Consider the following 16,691-nt stretch of genomic DNA (forward strand, 5'->3'; position numbering starts at 1 on the left):
AAATGTCCCCAGCAGTGCTGACGGCAGAGAGGGAGCCTGGCAGGGCACAGCAATGCCCCACGGACAAGGAAAACATCATCCAACAAAACCGGGCAGGAGCTCAGGGGCAGCATGTTGGGCTCAGCCTGAGCATGGCACCGCAGCTCTCAGGGCACCAGCCAGCAGCCTGAGCCACGCTCACAGCTGGAGCATGGAGGTCTGGGCTGGCTGGAGGCACGGCAGGGCTGTGTACAGCAGGTGCTGCAGGCAGAGCCTTGTCTCCTGTCTCTGATGCAGCTGCATCCTCTGCCCCGGCACCCAAAGCAGCAGCAGCAGCAGCAAGGGGAGCTGGCTGCAGCCCAGCAGGGCCCTGGACCCCAGCCTGGCCAGCTCCACGTGCTCAGGCACTGAGCCCGTCCCTCTCTCTGCAGGTGAACAACGCCACAGCCCGTGTCATGACCAACAAGAAGGTGGCCAACCCCTACACCAACGGTAAGGGCCAGTGTCCAGGGAGCAGGGCTGCAGCGGGCAGGGGCACCAGCACTGTCCGGCTGCCGTGGAGCTCCGGCAGTGAGTGCCCTCCACACTGCAGCCAAATGGGAGAGCAGCTGCTCCTGCCCAGTGCAGGAGTGCAGCCCCCATGCCCTCCTCCTGCCTGGGATGGGGCTGTTGCCCCTCAGAGCACCATGGAGAGTGCCCTGTCCTCACCAGCTCTCCCTGCCCACAGGCTGGAAGCTGAACCCGGTGGTGGGAGCAGTCTACGGCCCTGAATTCTACGCAGGTAAGGTCAGGCTGCAGCAGTACCTGCTGTGGGTGCCCCCCAAACCTCAGCTCTGCCCTGTCTGCCACTGCTCTGTGCAGTGAGCAGCCCCTGGCCCCTCTCCCTGTCCTTCACACCTGCCTGGACAGTTCCTCCTATCCCATCCCACCCCGTCCCATCCCACCCCATCCCACCCCATCCCACCCTATCCCGTCCCACCCCGTCCCACCCCATCCCACCCCATCCCATCCCATGCCCAGCATCCCCCCGGGGCCATGTCCCTGCCAGGCTGAGGGAACAGGGCTGGGCTGTGCCACGGGTGCCCCGTGGGGGCCGTGTGGTCCCGCTGTGCACAGCCCACAGGTGTGCCCTGCCTCCTGCAGTAACGGGGTTCCCGTACCCCGCCACGGGGACGGCCATGGCCTACCGAGGGGCTCACCTGCGGGGCCGGGGCCGTGCTGTGTACAACACCTTCCGTGCCGCGCCGCCGCCGCCGCCCATCCCCACCTACGGCGCGTGAGTACCGGGGGCTGCTGGGGGGAGAGGGCTGCCACACCACCCCGGGGCTGTGCTGGCACTGCCAGGCTCCTCAGGAACGGCCTGCAGCTCCTGCCTGGCCACAGGCTCTGCCCCTGCAGCTCCTGCAGCTCCTGCCTGGCCACAGGCTCTGCCCCAGCCCCACTCTGCTGCCCTCGGGTGAGCCGCACGCTCAGCAGCCTCCTGCCCACCAAGGCACAGGGCGTTATTCCAGCCAGGATGGGTGGTTCAGTGGAAATTCAGCTGGGATGGCCCTGGTCACAGACACAGCCATGGCCATCTCTGGCTGCTTGGCTGCTCCCAGCAGAGATCCTGCCCTGGGATCCTCCTGCCCTGCCCTGCCCTCTGTGTGTGCCCAAGTCCCTGCCCAGAATCCCAGCCCTGAGGTGCCTTTGGGGCCTGGACAGCCACTCCTTGCCCCATTCAGTGCCCTCACCCCGCTGCCCTTGCCCAGGGGCTCTTGCCAGGCTCTGATGCCTCTGCCTCATTTCCAGGGTCGTCTACCAGGACGGGTTCTACGGAGCTGAGATCTACGTAAGTGACTCTGTGCCCAGGGCTGGGCTGTGATGGGGACCCCATAGCAGCACAGAGGGCAGGCGGTGTCACACGGGTCCCTGGTGGGCTCTGCCCCCCTCCCAACCCCTTCCCCTGGGCGGCAGCAAGAGCATGAGCACAGCACAGCTTCTCCAGAGCAGTCTGGGTGGCACACACCACACAGGATCCTGTGCCCAGTCCTGTGCCCCTGCCAGCCCTTGCAGGGCTGGTGCCACACAGGATTTACAGCCTCAGTTCCTTGCACCCACGTTTAGCCTCCGTGTCTGAGCAGCCAGCGGCGATATTTCAGGCGGGCACTGAAGGATTTATCTAACGTGACACCTCATTAAAGCGAGCGGGGAGGTGACAGTCTCTTCTCTGGAAATTTAATTTTTTAAGGTTAATGTTTGTGAAAGCCCCTGGGGAAGGGGAATGAGGCTGTTGCATGCCCAGTGGCACTGGCACCAACCCCCTGTGGGCCCCACACCTCTCTGTGCAGTGCCATGGGGCACCCAGCTGCCCCCAGCCCCCAGTGGGTGCAGCCCCTGACCAGTGTCTCTCCCTGCAGGGGGGCTATGCTGCCTACAGGTACGCCCAGCCCGCAGCAGCAGCGGCCGCCTACAGCGACAGGTGAGCACCGGGCATGGTCCCTGGGGGAGCCCTGGGCCACCCTGCACGGCCCACCCTGACACCCCAGCTGCTGAGTGCTGTGGGACAGGACAGAGTCAGGCATGGGGAGGGCAAACAGGGACCCCTTGCTCCCCGCAGGGCTCGGCTGGACAGGGTTGGCACCACTGCAGGGGGAGCAGGGAGATGCCAGGGGGCTCCCAGGTGCAGCTGGGAGGGAGGGCTCAGAGGGGACACAGGACCCCAGCTGCTGTCACTAACCCCATGCCTGTTTGCTCCTAGCTACGGCAGAGTGTACGCAGCAGCAGACCCCTACCACCACACCATCGGCCCCGCCGCCACGTACAGCATTGGCACCATGGTAAGAGCAGCCCCTCGGCCTTCCTCTGCTTCCCGGGGGGCTGCAGGCAGCCCAGGGAGGGGTCTGGCACAGCCTGGGGCCTGTGTGGCACAGGGCAGGGGCTGTGGGAGGGCAGTGGGAATGGCACAGCCCCTGCCTGGCTCTGTCTGCAGGAGAGGAAACCCCCAGCCCACACCCTGCCCCACCTTCCCCTCACACCCCGCACAGTCCTGCCCACACGTGCAGCTTCCAGGGGCCTGGCTGTCCCCTGGGCAGGCTCCAGGACCCCTGGGTCATCCCAGTGCAGGACAGTGTCCCCAGGGCCCCGTGTGCAGCCACACACGGGGGGCACCGCAGCCCCGCACATGCCACAGCTCTGACAGCATCAAAGATGAAAAATTGCACTCATGGCTGGGATCGCAAAGCCAACCTGCCTTTTTCTGCCTTTTGACTCCCTGGGCAGCTGCTAGTGAGGGGCCACGGGCATGGCATCCCAGGGGTTTTCAGCTCAGTGCCACAGCAGGGATGGGGCAGCTCCTTGGCAGGCGTGGCACAGCAGTGCCACACTGGAGGCACAGGGCAGCCCCTGCCCACAGGGCAGTGCCCACGGCCACCAGAGAGCCCGGGCAGCACTGGGCACCCTGGCCCTGCCTGCCCCTCACATCCCAAGGACAGCAGCGATTTGGTGTCATTTGAAAGAGGAGAAAAAAAAAAAAAAAAAAGAAAAAAAAAAGAAGAGACAAAAGGGAAGATCTAGGCTTTGGCTATCTCTGAATACTGATTGGCTTTTTTTTCATCTTTGATGTTGCAGGCTAGTCTATACCGAGGAGGGTACAGCCGCTTCACTCCCTACTAGCAAGACAGACCCAGCCCCCCCACCACTGCCCCCGATGCTCACTAGCACCAAACAAACCAGGCAGACAGAGCCGAGGCCGAGCCTGCGCAGGAGCCGCGGGTGCTGCCCGGGGCTGGCGCCGGGCTCTGTGGGGCCGCAGCACCCCACGCCCTGAGGGTTACCTCAGCCGCTCCGTCCTGCTGCCCTCCCGCCTCTGCTGCAGCATCCGCCCGCCCCGGGGGCCAGCCCCGAGCCCCAGCAGCGCCCGCTCCCGCAGCCGGGGTGCGGGGTCCCCCCGCTGCCCTGGGCTCATCCCCCGCGGGCAGGGGGTGCTCGGCCTGCAGGGATGCTCGCTCCGCAGGCGCTGGGGCTCGGGCTGACAGCAGCCCCCCGAGCAGCCCCTCTGCCCCCGTAGGAGAGAGAGGAGCCAGCTGGGGTTGCTGCCAGCTGTGGGGCCTGGCGAGGCTGGGTGGGGTTGGGATGCAGGGGCAGCTGCCGGGCAGGTGTGATGGGCTGGGCTGGCTGCAGAGCTGGGTGTGATGGGCTGGGCTGGGACGGTGCCTGTGTGCCCCCGGCCACCTGCTCGGCCTGAGCGCTCCAGCGAAAGACCTGCCTCTCTTGTTTCTGTTGTAGTGAACCCGTGGCCGTTTCCTTCTGGGACCAGGAAGGGCACAAATATCCACACACATACAAAATAACAAAAAGAACCCCAAAATATAAAAATTAAAAGCGAAGCAACAAAAAAAAAAAAAAAAAGAAAGAAAAACCAAACAAAAAAAAGAGAAAGCAAGGCAAGCAGCAGCAGCCAAGTGAGCCCCAACTGTCCACACACACGGAGTGAGCGAGTCCCAGAGGAGCCGCGGCGAGCACCGGCGGTCGGATGCGCCGGAGGGACCCCCGGCCCCACAGCCCCGCAGGGAGGGAGCCGGCGCAGGCAGGCGTGAGGGTCCGCGGGGTCCGGGGGCCCTCCCCGCCCGGGTGCAGGGCCTGGGCGCCACGTCTTCCTTTCCCCGGTGCGGCAGCGCTGGGGGTGCCGGCAGAGCGCTGCGCCCTGCCCGGCTCGTGGGACCGGGTGACAGGGTGGGGACCTGGCTTGGTGCCACCCGGCGCTGGCGGCCATCGGCGTGTCAGGTGTGCGAGGCCTCAGCTCCAGCGCGGAACTGGGGCGGCGGCGCGGATGCGGTGCTGAGGTATTGCAGGGGACGACCCTCTGCCTTTTAAAGGGAATTTTTGTTAAGAGGAGCTTGCAACTCGCTTGTGACCCCTTCCCCTTCTTCCTTCCTCCTTCCCTGACACCCGCGCTCCCGCCCTGCCTGGACCAGCCCTGACCAAAGCTGGGCCAGGCCTGCCCCAGCCCCAGCCCTAGTCCCGCTTGCTCTGGGTGCGGGACACGCTCACGGCCACCCGTCCCTGCCCGAGGCAGCGGGATCCCCCAGCCCTGGGTGCGGGGTCTCGGCCGCTGCATCCCCCACGGGGGACCCACCCGAGCCGCGAGGCTGGGCCGCAGCACCGGCGCACTGGGCACGGTGGCACGGGGCACTGCGGGGCCCATCCCGGGGTGCAGCGCCGTCCCGCGCCCTTCTGGCTCTGCCACTCCTCAAACCTCACTTTATAGTCTGCAGACGCCCCCGACGCCCCAGCGATGAGCTCCCCCTTTTCTATTCCCCGTGTACATAGCCCCGGCCCCGCTCCCTGTACAAAGCTCCGTCCATCGCTGTACTGGCTTCTCCCTTACAGCACCCCTGCGCCGCCCCGGCGTGCGGGCTGGCGCCGGCCCATCCTGTATGCTTCAAAGTGTGACCATTCTAATAAACAGTATTATTATTATTATTATTATTATTACAAGGATTATTATTATTATTATTATTATTATTATTATTATTATTATTGAAATTATTAATAAAGATTTCTTTCTTCAACCAGGGCGACTCAGGTTTTGACTGGTTACGTGGGGCCGTGGCTGCTACAGCGGATCTGGTTGTGCAGGGGGCCACAGCCTGTGGGCAAGTGGGGAGCCCTTGGGGCCCCCAGGCCTCATCATGGCGAGGGAGCAGGGTGCTGCATGAGGAGCCCTCTCCTGGCTGGGCCTAGCCCTTCGTTCTTCAAGCCATCAGGTAATACATTCCTGAGCCTCAGGAGCAGCAGCTCCACTGCTGGCATTGGTGTCCCTGGCACAGCCTGCATTGTTTGGGGACAGGGCTTGGGACCCCACTGCAGGAGCGCTCGGCTGTTCCTGCCTGCTAATTGCTTGCTCACCAGACTGTGAGAAAATAATTGCTGCTATAAATTTTCTCTCCTCCTCACAAGATGCTCAGGGGAGGCAGCGTAGGCTGGTGGCACTGGGCTGGGTCCACGTTAATGAGCACAGCGGTCACCCAGGCTGGGCTGCTGCAGAGCCCGTGCTGGCAGCTCCCCACCAGGCTGAGCCCTGAGGGGGCTGTGTGCTGTGCGGTCTTAGGGGCAGTATCCCCAGCCTGAGGCAGTGAGGGCTGCAGGAGCTGGTGGGGTTCTCATGGCAGGTGTCCCAGTCTGGGGTCACACGTGCTGGGGTCCCTGCCAGTGGCTGGTCAGCACCCAGTGGGCCCCCAAGTGAGGGCTGAGCACAACCACAGAGGTGGGAGGAAAGGGACGCACCAGCCCCAGGTGATGAAATGCAGCCTCCCTCTGCATCCCCTGCCCACAGCCCACCCACCACATGGAGGAGACACGGCACAGGCTGCACCACAGCTGCTTTAATGCCCATCTGAGCTGGTGCCACTGCCTGGTGCGGAATAGACCAGCACGAGGCGGCCCCAGCGCTCGGGGTCCACGGGCAGCTCGTCCCGCAGCACGGGCTCCACCAGCAGCTCCAGCCGGCAGGACTGCGTGGGCGCCGGCCGCGGCACCAGCAGCCCCACGGCCCGGAACAGGCAGCCCTGCGCCAGCCCCAGCACCTGCGGCGCCGTCTGGCCCAGGCGGCACCGGGCGCCCTGGCTCAGCACACGGAACCACCGGGCCCGGCCGGGCGGGAAGGACCAGCGCAGGGTGAGGCTGAGCGAGAGCTGCCCGGGCTCGGGGCCCTCCTGCCACCAGAGCTGCGAGGCCGTCACGCCCTGCACCTGCGGCGGGGAGGCCGCCACGCTGGCTGTGTCCAGCACCTGCGAGGGAACCACGGCACGGTCAGGGTCAGGGTGAGGGCAGGCACGCCCCACCTTCCCAGAACAAGGGGGACACGGGGCAGGTGTCCCCGCCAGGCAGCAGCAGGCACTCACCCGGATCTCCCCGAGCAGGCAGGTGAACGGTGTCTCCTGCAGGCTGGGCTGCTGGCGGGACACAATCAGGGAGAGGTCCCGTAGGCTGCAGTCCTGCAGCTCCAGCTCGTAGCACCTGAGAGGGAAGAGGCAGAGCAGGAATGGCACCAGGGAGCCCTGGTGTCCCATGGCTGCCTGTGGACGCAGGCTGCAGGCAGGGCACTCACCGGCTGGTCCAGCCATGGGAGCCACGGTGGCAGGCAGCGAGCAGCTTGGCGAGGCCGGGCGGCGGTGCCGGCAGGAACCGGGGGTGGTACCGGCCATTGGGCTCTGTCAGAGGGAGCCAGGTCAGGGCTGAGGGACTGCAGCAGGTGCTCACTGCACAGAGCACGGGGGGACAGGGTTCTTACCGGGCAGGGAGGTGGGGTTGCCCTCAAAGCAGATCCCTGAGTCCCAGGTGGTGACCTCCAGTGCCACTGTGAAGTCATCGGGCTGTGGCCCCTCCAGCTTGTAGCGCAGGGTCAGGAAGAGCTTGGGAGGGGCTGGCATCTGCAAAGAGAAGAGGCTGATGACCCCAAATCCACCCAGAGAGAGACAGAGACAGAGAGAAAGAGACAAAGAGAAAGTGCATCATGTTAGGTGTGCTGGGCAGTGTGGGCAGAGCCTGGGCACACTCGCCACAAGGCCCAGGACCACATAGCTCGGGCCATGCAGGCCATGTCAGGCTGACATGGTGCCAGCCCAGTGCTGAGGAGGGGTAAAGGGCTTTGCCCCAACTCACCGGACAGCCACGCGCTCCTCGCCGGGGGGAATGGTCCCCTGCAGCTGCAGGGAGCTGCCCCCACACCAGGCATCCTGCAGGCAGCAGCTGGTGCTCAGCATGCCCGGCTGCTCTGGGTACAGTGGCTGGATGTCCTGCGCGCTCAGGTCGTACCAGGGCCCAGAGTCTTCATCCTACAGCACAGGGAGAGCTGATCTGGGGGAGCCGAGAGCAGGGACCTCCCTGCCGAGCCCAGCCCAGTCTGACCAGAGCAGGGCTGTCACCCTGCACCCACCTTCCCGTCCAGGAATGTGCTGGTGCCCATGCCCAGGCTGAAGGAGGTGGTGAGGGGCAGTGTGCAAATGCTGTGCGTGGGCAGGTACTCTGCCAGCGAGCCCCAGAACCTGGAGACAAAGGTGGGTGTCAGGGCAGAGACCCCTGTTACGGTCACTGCCCTGCACAGCCTCAGGTATCACCTCAGCTGGGGCAGAAAGGGGCAGCTGCTCCTGGTCAGCAGCCATGGTGTTCTGACAGCCACAGAGTCCCCATAGCTGTGTCCCACTGCCCCACAGCCTTCCTGAGCCAGGGCACTCCAGGCCCCGTTCCTCCCCCAACACCCGCCCTGCTGAGCTGCCCTCACCTGTTCTCGTTCTGCAGGAAGTTTTCCTTGCCCAGGTGCTCATAGACCCAGCCAGGAGCAAAGATGGCTGCAGAGAGGCCAAACTGGCGGATCAGGCGCAGGGACTGCAGGAACAGGCAGTGAGCAGCAGGGGCCAGGCCAGGTAACCTTGTCCCATTCTGTCCCCACTCCCCCCAGGTTCCACTGGCCCCGTGGTGGGGCAGGACACCAGAGGGATGTGCTGCAGCATCTCCCTCTGCAGGGATGGCAGCACTGGGATATTTTCATGCGTGGCCAGCACTCTGGGATCCCTCACTCCTCACCAGTTTATCCCCAGGTTAGCAGCCCAGCACAGCCCAGCCCAGCAGGGCCCTCAGTGGGAGCGCAGAGCCCTGCACTGGGGGAGGTCAGGGTCACACTCTGGCCCAGCCCTGTCACACCCACCTTGTCAGTGTCGAAGCCACCACCAATGACATCCCCACGGGCAAAGACATCAACGCCAACATAGACGTCGTTTAGGCGCAGACCAGCCAGCCTCTGCGTGCGCTCCAGCTGCTCCTCCTTCCAGTTGTAGTTGGTGAACAGCCCGTCACAGGCATCAAAGAATATCCTGGGGACAAAGGGCACAGTGGCAGACGCTGTGCTCACACGTGGCCTCACCAAGGGCCGTGCAGGTTGTGCCTGACCACCACCATGCTGGGTTTGGGGTGGGCTCACACCCCCTGCCCGGGGACAGTTTTGCCATCCTCACCTATTCTGATCGTTCAGCTCGTTCTGCCACCTCAGCGTGCCATCCTTCAGGACGCTGTCATACCAGATCACCAGCCCCCCTGGCACAGCACTGTGCACCCGTGCTGTCAGGTCCTGCAGGAAGAGGGGCAGGTTCCCCACAGCCGCCGCCTGCCAGGAGAGAGAGAGAGACACAGGTGGGTGAGGGCACGGGGCAGGGGAGCGGCACGGGGCAGGGGAGCAGCACAGAGGCAGGGCAGCGAGCAGGGCCGGCAGGGCAGCGAGCAGGGCCGGCAGGACTCACGCTCAGCTTGTTCTCAATGTTGACCAGCCAGCCATCGAAGCGGTAGTGCTGGGCGATGCGCGCCAGCTGCTCGGCCACGGCGCCGTACGCCTCCTCCCCGCCGGCCAGGAACGCCTCGCACAGCTTCTCCCCGTCCGTCCACTCCGTGATGAATGTGCCTGCGGAGGCCAGGGCAGCGTCAGCCGCACCTCCTGGTGAATCCACCTCGCTGCTGGGGCTGCCCCAGGCCCGGCCCTGCCCCTACCCAGCACGGGGACGCTGTTCCGGTGCGCCGCGTTGGTCCAGACCACGGGCGGGATGGTGACAGTGTGGTGGCTGAAGTAGACAAAGATGTCGATGTAGCGCCAGTGGTAGAAGACATAGGGGTTGCGCGTGGCTGAGCCCTGGATGAACCTGCAGAAGGAAAAGGGTTGGGCAGTGCAGGAAGGACGCTGACAGACGCTGTGGAGCTGGGTAGGAGCCTGACTCACAGCCGGGAGCTGGGCAGAGCTGTGGCACTGAGCCACCTCTGAACATCCCAGACTGAGCAAGGCTCCCCAAGCACTGAGCCAAACACCCCATCCCTGCTCACCTGCGGCTGAGCCGGCAGGAGACATGTCAGGCAGAAACAGAACTGCCTTGGGCTTGGAGACGTTGAGCTCCACTGTCACACCTCCCTTTTACCTTCCACCTAGCACGTACCTGTCCTCCAAGTACCCGCCACGCATGTCATGGCACACCAGGGTCCGGGGCCTGCCGCTGTGCAGCGGGGGCTGGCGCTTGGCCAGGGGCACGGCTGACACATTGAACTCATCGTTGCTGTTGGGCTGCCAGGCCAGCAGCTCCTCCAGGCCGGTCAAGAAGAAGCTGATGGGCTCCGTGGTCTTCGTGTCAAAGTACCTTGCTGGGAACGATGGGGAGGCGGGACAGGGTCAGCAGCGAGCACTGCCTGTGCAGCTCGGTCCAGCACCGGGACCGGCACCGTCCCATCCCGGCGGGGCCCGGGGCTGGGCCGGCTCCTCTCCCGGTACTCACCGGGCAGGGGCTGCGGGCGGTCGCTGATGGTGTCGTGCAGGACAGTGGTTCCCTGGATGTCCGCCGCCGGCTGCAAGCTACCCCGGGAGGTGAGTGAGGGCCGGGCCGGGCCAGCACCGCGGCCAGCGCCCACCGGGCGCTGCCAGCCCCGCCGCCGGTCCCCATCACCGTCCCCGTCCCCATCCTGCTCCCGGCCGCGGCCTCGGCCCCGGCCCCGCCATCCACCTCCGCCGCCGCCGCGCGGCCCGCTCGGCCTCCGCCGGCTCCTCCGCCGCGGCCCCGGCCTCCGCTCCCGTCCGCTTCCCGCGCCGCGCCGGCCCCTCCGCCGCCTCCGCCATTCCGCCGCCGCCGCCGCTGCCGCCGCACTGACGGCGCCGCCGCCGCCGCCGCCGGGCCCGGCTCTCCCGGGGGCGCGGCCCCGGAGCTCCGCCCGCCCGGCCCGCACCGCCCCGGGCACCGCCCCGGGCACCGCCCGCCCCCGGGACCCGGGCAGGGCTGTTCCGGCACGGACCGCGTGTGTGCGGTGGGGAGCGTGCCCCGGGACGGGCGGCGTGTGCTGGGAATAAACCGCACGCCTCTGAACGGGTGGCGCGGCCTGGGGGAGCGCCCTGTGCCAAGATGCAATCCGGGTGCTGGGATGCCCCTGTGCCCGTACCGGGCCCGGCTGCGCAGGCGGGGATGGAGATGGTGCCTGGTCCCCAGGGGTCAGGGCGGCCACAGGCACAGCAGTGAGCGGCCTGACCGTCCTCACCCGACCCCCACCATCCACCCACTCCCCACATGTTTGGCCAGGGCTCTATTTAGGGTCATCCTGAGTCCCCCCAGCCTGGTCCCCTCCCTCCTTTGCTTGGGGTGCTGGTTTCCAGCTGCAGCCCTGCTCAGCCCAGCCATGGACCTGCCAGCCCAGACCCTGACACCCAGCTGCACCTCAGACCTACCTCCTCTCCATGGATGTGCCAGATAACCTGCACTCCTGACAGCCCTGCCACCCTTCCCAGCCTGTCCCGTTCCCAGGCTCACAGTTCTGTCACTGCACGCAGCTCCTGGCCCTTGGGGCACAGCTGGCCCGTGCAGTGCCTGGCACAGGTCCCCGGCTCTCCAGGGACAGTTTGCTCTCCCCTCTCCACCCCCAGCTCAGCTCCCGGGGAGCCCCTGAACCTTTCCCCGAGTCCCTCGGAGCCTCCCCACACACAAAGCCAGAGGACACGGAGGGTGTGAGCAAGGCTGGAAATGTGTTTAATGTGGCACGAGCAGAATGGGGGCTCAGCATGCTGGCCCATGCTGCTGCTGCATCTACACAAACATGAGGCCTGGCCAGAGATAACCCAAGGGAAGAGGAAGTGGCTGAGGCCAAGGCCCCACGCCCAGGGCTGCCGGTGGGGAGAGAGCCCTTCCTGAGCAGAGGCTGCGGCGAGCAGCAACAGAATCTGCAGAGGAACTGACACAATTCACTCCCCGCAGGGGGACCCAGCCCCCCCTGCAACACCTGCACCGGGGAAGGAGGGAGGGAGGGCCCTTAGTGGTTCATTGCCTTTCTGGATGGTGTTGAGCACCTTCTGCCCATTCTGGCCGGGGAGCGGGGCTGTGCCAGGAGGTGAGCATGGCACGGTGCAGGTGTCTGTGCTGCCTCACACCAGGGCACCAGCAGTCACACTGTCCCACCGTGCCAGCTCGGCCAGCGGTGCCACAGGCTGAGCCTGGCACACCCAGCTCTGGAGCAGGGAGAGGGGGCGAGCTCCCTGCCCACCCCAGGTGAGCAGCTGCTTCCTGGTCACCAACATGGCAGGGGCTGACAACTGCTCCAACTCTCCCAGGTGTGTCTGGCTAGCCTTGAGGTGCTGGAGTGAGGGGATTCGCGCACTGGTGCAGCTGCTGGGGGTAGTGGCACTAGGTTACTAACAGCATCACGGGGGTGGCACTCCTGGGGTGAGAGGGACAGGGGCTCCTCGGCCGCCTGGCCTGGCACGGCAGGAGGGGCGTGCTCAGGGGTCCCCACTGTACTTGATGAGGTGGCCGCTGAAGGTGATGTAGGTGTCATACTCGTCGCTGAAGATGGCGTTCTCACGCTCACCCTTGTAGAGCCGCACCCAGACCTCGTCCTGCTCCTTCAGCTCCAGCATGACGCTCTGGCTCTGCATGATGCTGCGGTCGCTCACCTGGGCGTAGAGGATCACCACCTCCGCGCCGTTGTGCATGATGTGCAGGTACGTCTCCTTCTGGTTCCAGGTGTGCACGTTGAGGCTGAAGTAGTAGATCCCGGGGATGTAGCAGTAGAACTTGCCCGTGAACATGTTGAAGTGTTCGTAGAGGTTGACAAACTCGGTGTCGAAAATGAGGGTCTGGTAGTAGTCGTTGCTGTGCAGGGGTTTCTTGCGGCCCACGGAGAAGGCGGCGTAGTGGCTCTTGCAGCGCTCCCCGGGGGCGCCCATGCTGCCCTTCTGTCCCTTGGGCCCTGCGTGGCCCCTGCTGCCGGCCACCCCCGTCTTGCCAAACTTGCCCTGCATGCCACGCTCGCCACGGTCCCCCTTCTCTCCTGGGCAGAGCAGCAGGGACAGTTGGGCTGTCAGGCAGAGGCCAGAGCTGGACCCAGCACCTTCCCCAGAGGCGGATGGAGGGAGCAGGGACCCACCAGCCCTGCCCCTGCCCCTGCCCCTGCCCAGGCTCTGATGCTGCTGCCCAGAAGCCACCAGCACAGGGGCTGCTCACACCCCAGTGTGGCTCCTGCCCTCTGTCTGTGCAGGGCACAGGACCACTGGCACCCCCCCAGTTTCTCATTCCCAATCTGTGCAGGAGCTGGCACTGTGAGCCCAGCTCAGCACTGGACCTGGGGCAATGCTGGCAGCACAGCCTGGGGTCCTGCCAGCCCTCACCTTTCAGGATGGTCATGTTGATCTGAGGCACGGGCTGGTACTGGGGGTAGAAGCGCTTTTCAGGGGGGGGGCAGCAGCGGACACAGCGGGACTGTGGGGGCAGCCCCTCCTGGGCACCATCAGCCTTCTGCTCCTGCGTGGCCCTGGCGAGGCAGAAAGCAAAGCACAACAGAAGCTGCGGGAGAGCAGGGGCCCTCTGCAGTGCCAGGGCTGCCCTGGCCCCGCTGCAGAGCACCCTGGCTCTGGGCTCCCCTCACCTGGCAGCTTGGTGCTGGGATGGGGCCTCATTGGGGCCTGTCCACCATCGCTGGTCAGGGATGGAGCTGGTCTGGCTCCCCACAGGGCAGGGCAGCAGGAAGATCAGCAGGACACCATGCACCCACAGCCCCTCCATGCCTTGGCAGTGCCCTGTGAGGTGCCAGGGACAGCTGAGGGGGACAGGAATGAGGAGACTCCCAGCCCAGCCATGGCCCGAGCTGTCCTGGGACAGGGCCTGTGCACTGCACAGCCCCTGGGCTCTGGCTGGGCTATGGGACAGTGTCAGCGCAGTGAGCACCTGTGGAGACCCACACTGGGGCAGTCAGGGGGCTGTGGGCTCTGTGCAGCCCCCCCTGAGCCCTGGCACATACTGCAGATGGGATTACCTCCGGAGCTGAGAGTGCAGCAGAGCAGCACAGCAGCCTCTGAGTGGGCCAAGTCCTGGACCAAGTGCTGCTGCTCCTGCTCAGCCTGGCTTCAGCTGCCTCCCATGGGCGCCCAAGAGTAGCAATTTGGGATGTCAGCACCTGAAAAATTACAGCGAGCTCCATGGGGCAAATGTCAGGGCACAGTCCTGCCTGTGTGTGGGACCCCAGCCGGGCCCAGAGAGAGCATCTGCAACCCACTCCTGCGAGGGGCTCCTGTGCCCTGGGGGCTGCCAGCCCGAGGGTTTGCAAGGGGACAACACCCACTCCTCCAGAAAGGGGGATGTGGGCTGGCAGCCCTATCTGGGAGCTGGCTGAAACTCTTCTGAGAGCCCACACCCTGTCTGGGGCCAAAACTAATATTTGCAGTGGTGGTGGCACCGTGGCCCAGCCCGGGCGCTTCGAGACCCCTCCCTCTATTATCAGAAGCGTATCTGCTGGAGACGTGGGGCCGGGCACGCAGCACGGCGCCTTCGGCCCGGCGGCACCAGGACAGCCTTGGCCAAACAGGGGTGGGCATCCCGCGGCAGCGGGCTCCGGGCGGGGATGGCCGTGCCCAGGCCGCTATCTCAGCCAGGTGCCTCCCTGGGTGGGGACATGGGTGTGGCCTCGGCCGCTGCTCCCCTCCCCAAGCCCGCCCGGCCGCGCTCCGCCGGGATCCCGGAGCGCCGGCCCCGAAGCGCCCTCTCGGCCCCGTGTTCCGCGGCTCAGCCAGGCCGTGAGGGAGTTGGGGGCAGAATCCTGTGGTTTTGGTGAGCGCCTGCTCTCCGTCGGTGGCCGGTGGCTGTCGCCATTGTCCCCAGGTGCGGGTCCGAGGGAGCAGCGTGCTCCCGCAGCGGGTGCGGAGGGCGTCCGAGGCCGGGGGCGGATGCCTGCATTGTGAGTCACTGGAGCTGGGAAGGGGCGGAGGGATTGGGAAAGGCTCCAAAGGGCTTTTCCTGCTGCTCGAAGCCTCTGCCAAGGGCCTGGCACACACTTCCCGGTGCCTCCGTCCCTCACCCCACTGTCTAGCCAGGTGTGGAGGGAGGCAGGGGAGAAGCGGACCCACGGATAGAGCAGCCAGGGCCAGGTGAGCAGCTGTCACCAGGGCAGCCTTGCCCTGGCTCTGGCCAGCCTGCCTGGCCTCCAGCTGTGCCAGATGTGCAGCGCTGAGCACGGCACGGAGCGTGCCAGGGTTTGGGAAGCAGCCCGTGGCTTTCCCTCAGCTCTGGGACCGTCACACCAGGCATTCCTCTGGCACCTGGAGCAGGCCCGGCCCTGGGGGGAGCGCAGCGTCACAGGGAGCTGCTGCACCAGGAGAAACCCTTCAGCAGGAAGTTCCCATGGCGGAAGGCAGCGCTTCCCAGGCTGCCGGGAGCAGAGGGAGTGTGTGGTGCTCACAGGGTGCTGCCAGCGTGCCCCTGCTCCCTGCAGGTGTGCTGGGCATTGTGTGCCCACCTGCGCTCGGGCACACACAGCCCTGCCAGGGACACGCGCTTTCCCTCGGGGTTGGCTGCTCTCCAGGAGCAGTCAGAGATTTAAACTCAGTGGCTGCAGAAGCCTTGGGACTGCAAGTCAAAACATCCCAAAATACTTTCCAGATGGAGATGAAGACTAGGATGGAACAGAGCAAACTCTAGGGGAGGGAGGAGGGGCTCGGGGCAGTGTGGAGGCAGCAGCACCTGCCCTCGTCTCTATTTACGGTGGTGGATACAAACTTCCCTTCACAGCAGCCAGAGCCACTGTGCCTCTGGGGTCGTGCTGGTGGGCCAGGTCCCCCCTGTGCTGCTGCAGACGCTGGAACAGTTGCAGAGCCCTTTTTTCCCTGGAGCAGGGCAGACCCAGCAGGCAGCAGAGTAGGGGCTGCATGGGTAGGGGCTCCATGGGGGAAGGAGCACGGGGTAGCTGCAGCCTCCAGCTTCTGTAGCACCAACAAGATGCTGTGCTGGGGACCCCAACAGCCACTGTGACCCCCAAAGAGATGCCGAAAGTGGCCCAGTGGGGGTTTGATGTGTTTGCAGCCGTGGGTTTTTTGGGAACGCAGCCGGGGCAGGGCTGGGGGGGATCTGTGCCCTCCAGAGCCGCGGTGGGTCGGGCTGTGCCCCCAGACTGATGTGAGGCTCAGCCGTGCGGTCCCCACTGCTCCTCCTCAGGCAGGGCAAGGGCCTGGCTCGGCTGGGGGGGCTCCGGGACCGGCCCCCCTGGCTGGGCGTGTGCCCGGGCACCCGAGCGCTCGGCGGGGCGGAGCCGCCCCCGGTGCCGCGGCACCGCCCGCGATGGGAGCACGGCCCCTGCAGCTGCGGGGCGATCGTCAGGCTCCCAAAGCTGCCCCCCACCTACCTCCGGGGCACGGCTTCTCCCTCGCGGCGCTGCCTTTGCCGCCCTAGGCCATGGCCCGGGCCAGCGCAGAGCCTGCCCGCGGCCGACCGCTGCCTCCCGCTCCGGAGCCGCCTCTGCTCGCCCGGCCCGGGCGGAAATGCACTTTTGGGAAGCGCAGGAGGCAGCGAGGCACGGGACGAGGCTCGCAGCCCTCCCCCGCCAGATGTGCGCCCGCGGCTGCCTTAACCATGCGTGCTCCCGGGACCGGCCGCCCCAGCCGTTCGTGCTCCGGGGCCGCCGCACCGGGAGCGGAGGCGGCACGTGCCAGCGGCTCCCCGGAGCTGCCGCGGGGCCCGGGATCCCGCAGGGTGCGGTTGGCCCCGGCCCTGGACCCCTGCCCCGTGCCGGCGGCGCCGAGGCCGTTCCCAGCGCCGAGGGCACCGCGGCCAGCACAGCCGCACCGGGCTGCAGCCCTTGACAGCCGGACACGCACACGGCTCCCGAGGCGCGGGGCTGGGTCTGCCCCGCTCCCCACCCCGAGTGGCGGCGGGACACAGGGGGCAACCGGGATA

At 66.1% G+C, this 16,691-nt stretch overlaps 3 protein-coding genes across 17 annotated transcripts in view; 1 reads left to right on the forward strand and 2 right to left on the reverse strand.

Moving 5' to 3' along the window:
* The window catches only part of RBFOX3 (RNA binding fox-1 homolog 3), a 138,068-nt gene extending 132,537 nt beyond the window's left edge, over window positions 1–5,531 (forward strand). For 10 of the 14 annotated variants that reach the window (XM_071451444.1, XM_071451452.1, XM_071451445.1 and 7 more), the window contains 7 exons: window positions 411–471; window positions 707–760; window positions 1,123–1,255; window positions 1,771–1,810; window positions 2,379–2,440; window positions 2,720–2,798; window positions 3,589–4,105. In XM_071451444.1, coding sequence (XP_071307545.1) covers window positions 411–471; window positions 707–760; window positions 1,123–1,255; window positions 1,771–1,810; window positions 2,379–2,440; window positions 2,720–2,798; window positions 3,589–3,633 — 474 coding nt within the window. In that variant the 3' untranslated portion in view covers window positions 3,634–4,105. Of the gene's footprint in view, window positions 1–410; window positions 472–706; window positions 761–1,122; window positions 1,256–1,770; window positions 1,811–2,378; window positions 2,441–2,719; window positions 2,799–3,588; window positions 4,119–4,245 lie in introns of those variants that run through there. The other 4 variants (XM_071451455.1, XM_071451456.1, XM_071451453.1 and 1 more) reach the window with 3 other exon arrangements.
* On the reverse strand, window positions 4,874–10,674 carry ENGASE (endo-beta-N-acetylglucosaminidase). The gene is made up of 14 exons (XM_071451429.1): window positions 10,494–10,674; window positions 10,269–10,345; window positions 9,936–10,137; window positions 9,499–9,647; window positions 9,255–9,412; window positions 8,973–9,121; window positions 8,666–8,831; window positions 8,243–8,346; window positions 7,898–8,006; window positions 7,624–7,796; window positions 7,253–7,407; window positions 7,070–7,172; window positions 6,864–6,978; window positions 4,874–6,749 (listed from the first exon to the last, which is right to left on the reverse strand). The coding sequence occupies exons 1-14, from the start codon at window positions 10,604–10,606 to the stop codon at window positions 6,345–6,347; spliced, it is 2,178 nt and encodes a 725-aa protein (XP_071307530.1). The 5' UTR covers window positions 10,607–10,674; the 3' UTR covers window positions 4,874–6,344.
* An 809-nt stretch (window positions 10,675–11,483) lies between these two features.
* C1QTNF1 (C1q and TNF related 1) lies at window positions 11,484–16,288 on the reverse strand. Of its 2 annotated transcripts, XM_071451459.1 has the most exons (5): window positions 16,141–16,288; window positions 13,783–13,923; window positions 13,396–13,546; window positions 13,139–13,281; window positions 11,484–12,801 (listed from the first exon to the last, which is right to left on the reverse strand). In XM_071451459.1, the coding sequence occupies exons 3-5, from the start codon at window positions 13,530–13,532 to the stop codon at window positions 12,251–12,253; spliced, it is 831 nt and encodes a 276-aa protein (XP_071307560.1). In that variant the 5' UTR covers window positions 13,533–13,546; window positions 13,783–13,923; window positions 16,141–16,288; the 3' UTR covers window positions 11,484–12,250. The 2 variants fall into 2 exon arrangements, with proteins under 2 accessions (XP_071307560.1, XP_071307561.1); XM_071451460.1 differs by lacking the exon at window positions 13,783–13,923 and having other exon boundaries at window positions 16,141–16,264.
* Between the last annotated feature and the right edge of the window lie 403 nt (window positions 16,289–16,691).

The sequence above is a fragment of the Agelaius tricolor genome, unplaced genomic scaffold (genome assembly GCF_023055355.1).
Source record: "Agelaius tricolor isolate 1412-34295 unplaced genomic scaffold, bAgeTri1.0.p SCAF_32, whole genome shotgun sequence".
Taxonomy (NCBI): domain Eukaryota; kingdom Metazoa; phylum Chordata; class Aves; order Passeriformes; family Icteridae; genus Agelaius; species Agelaius tricolor.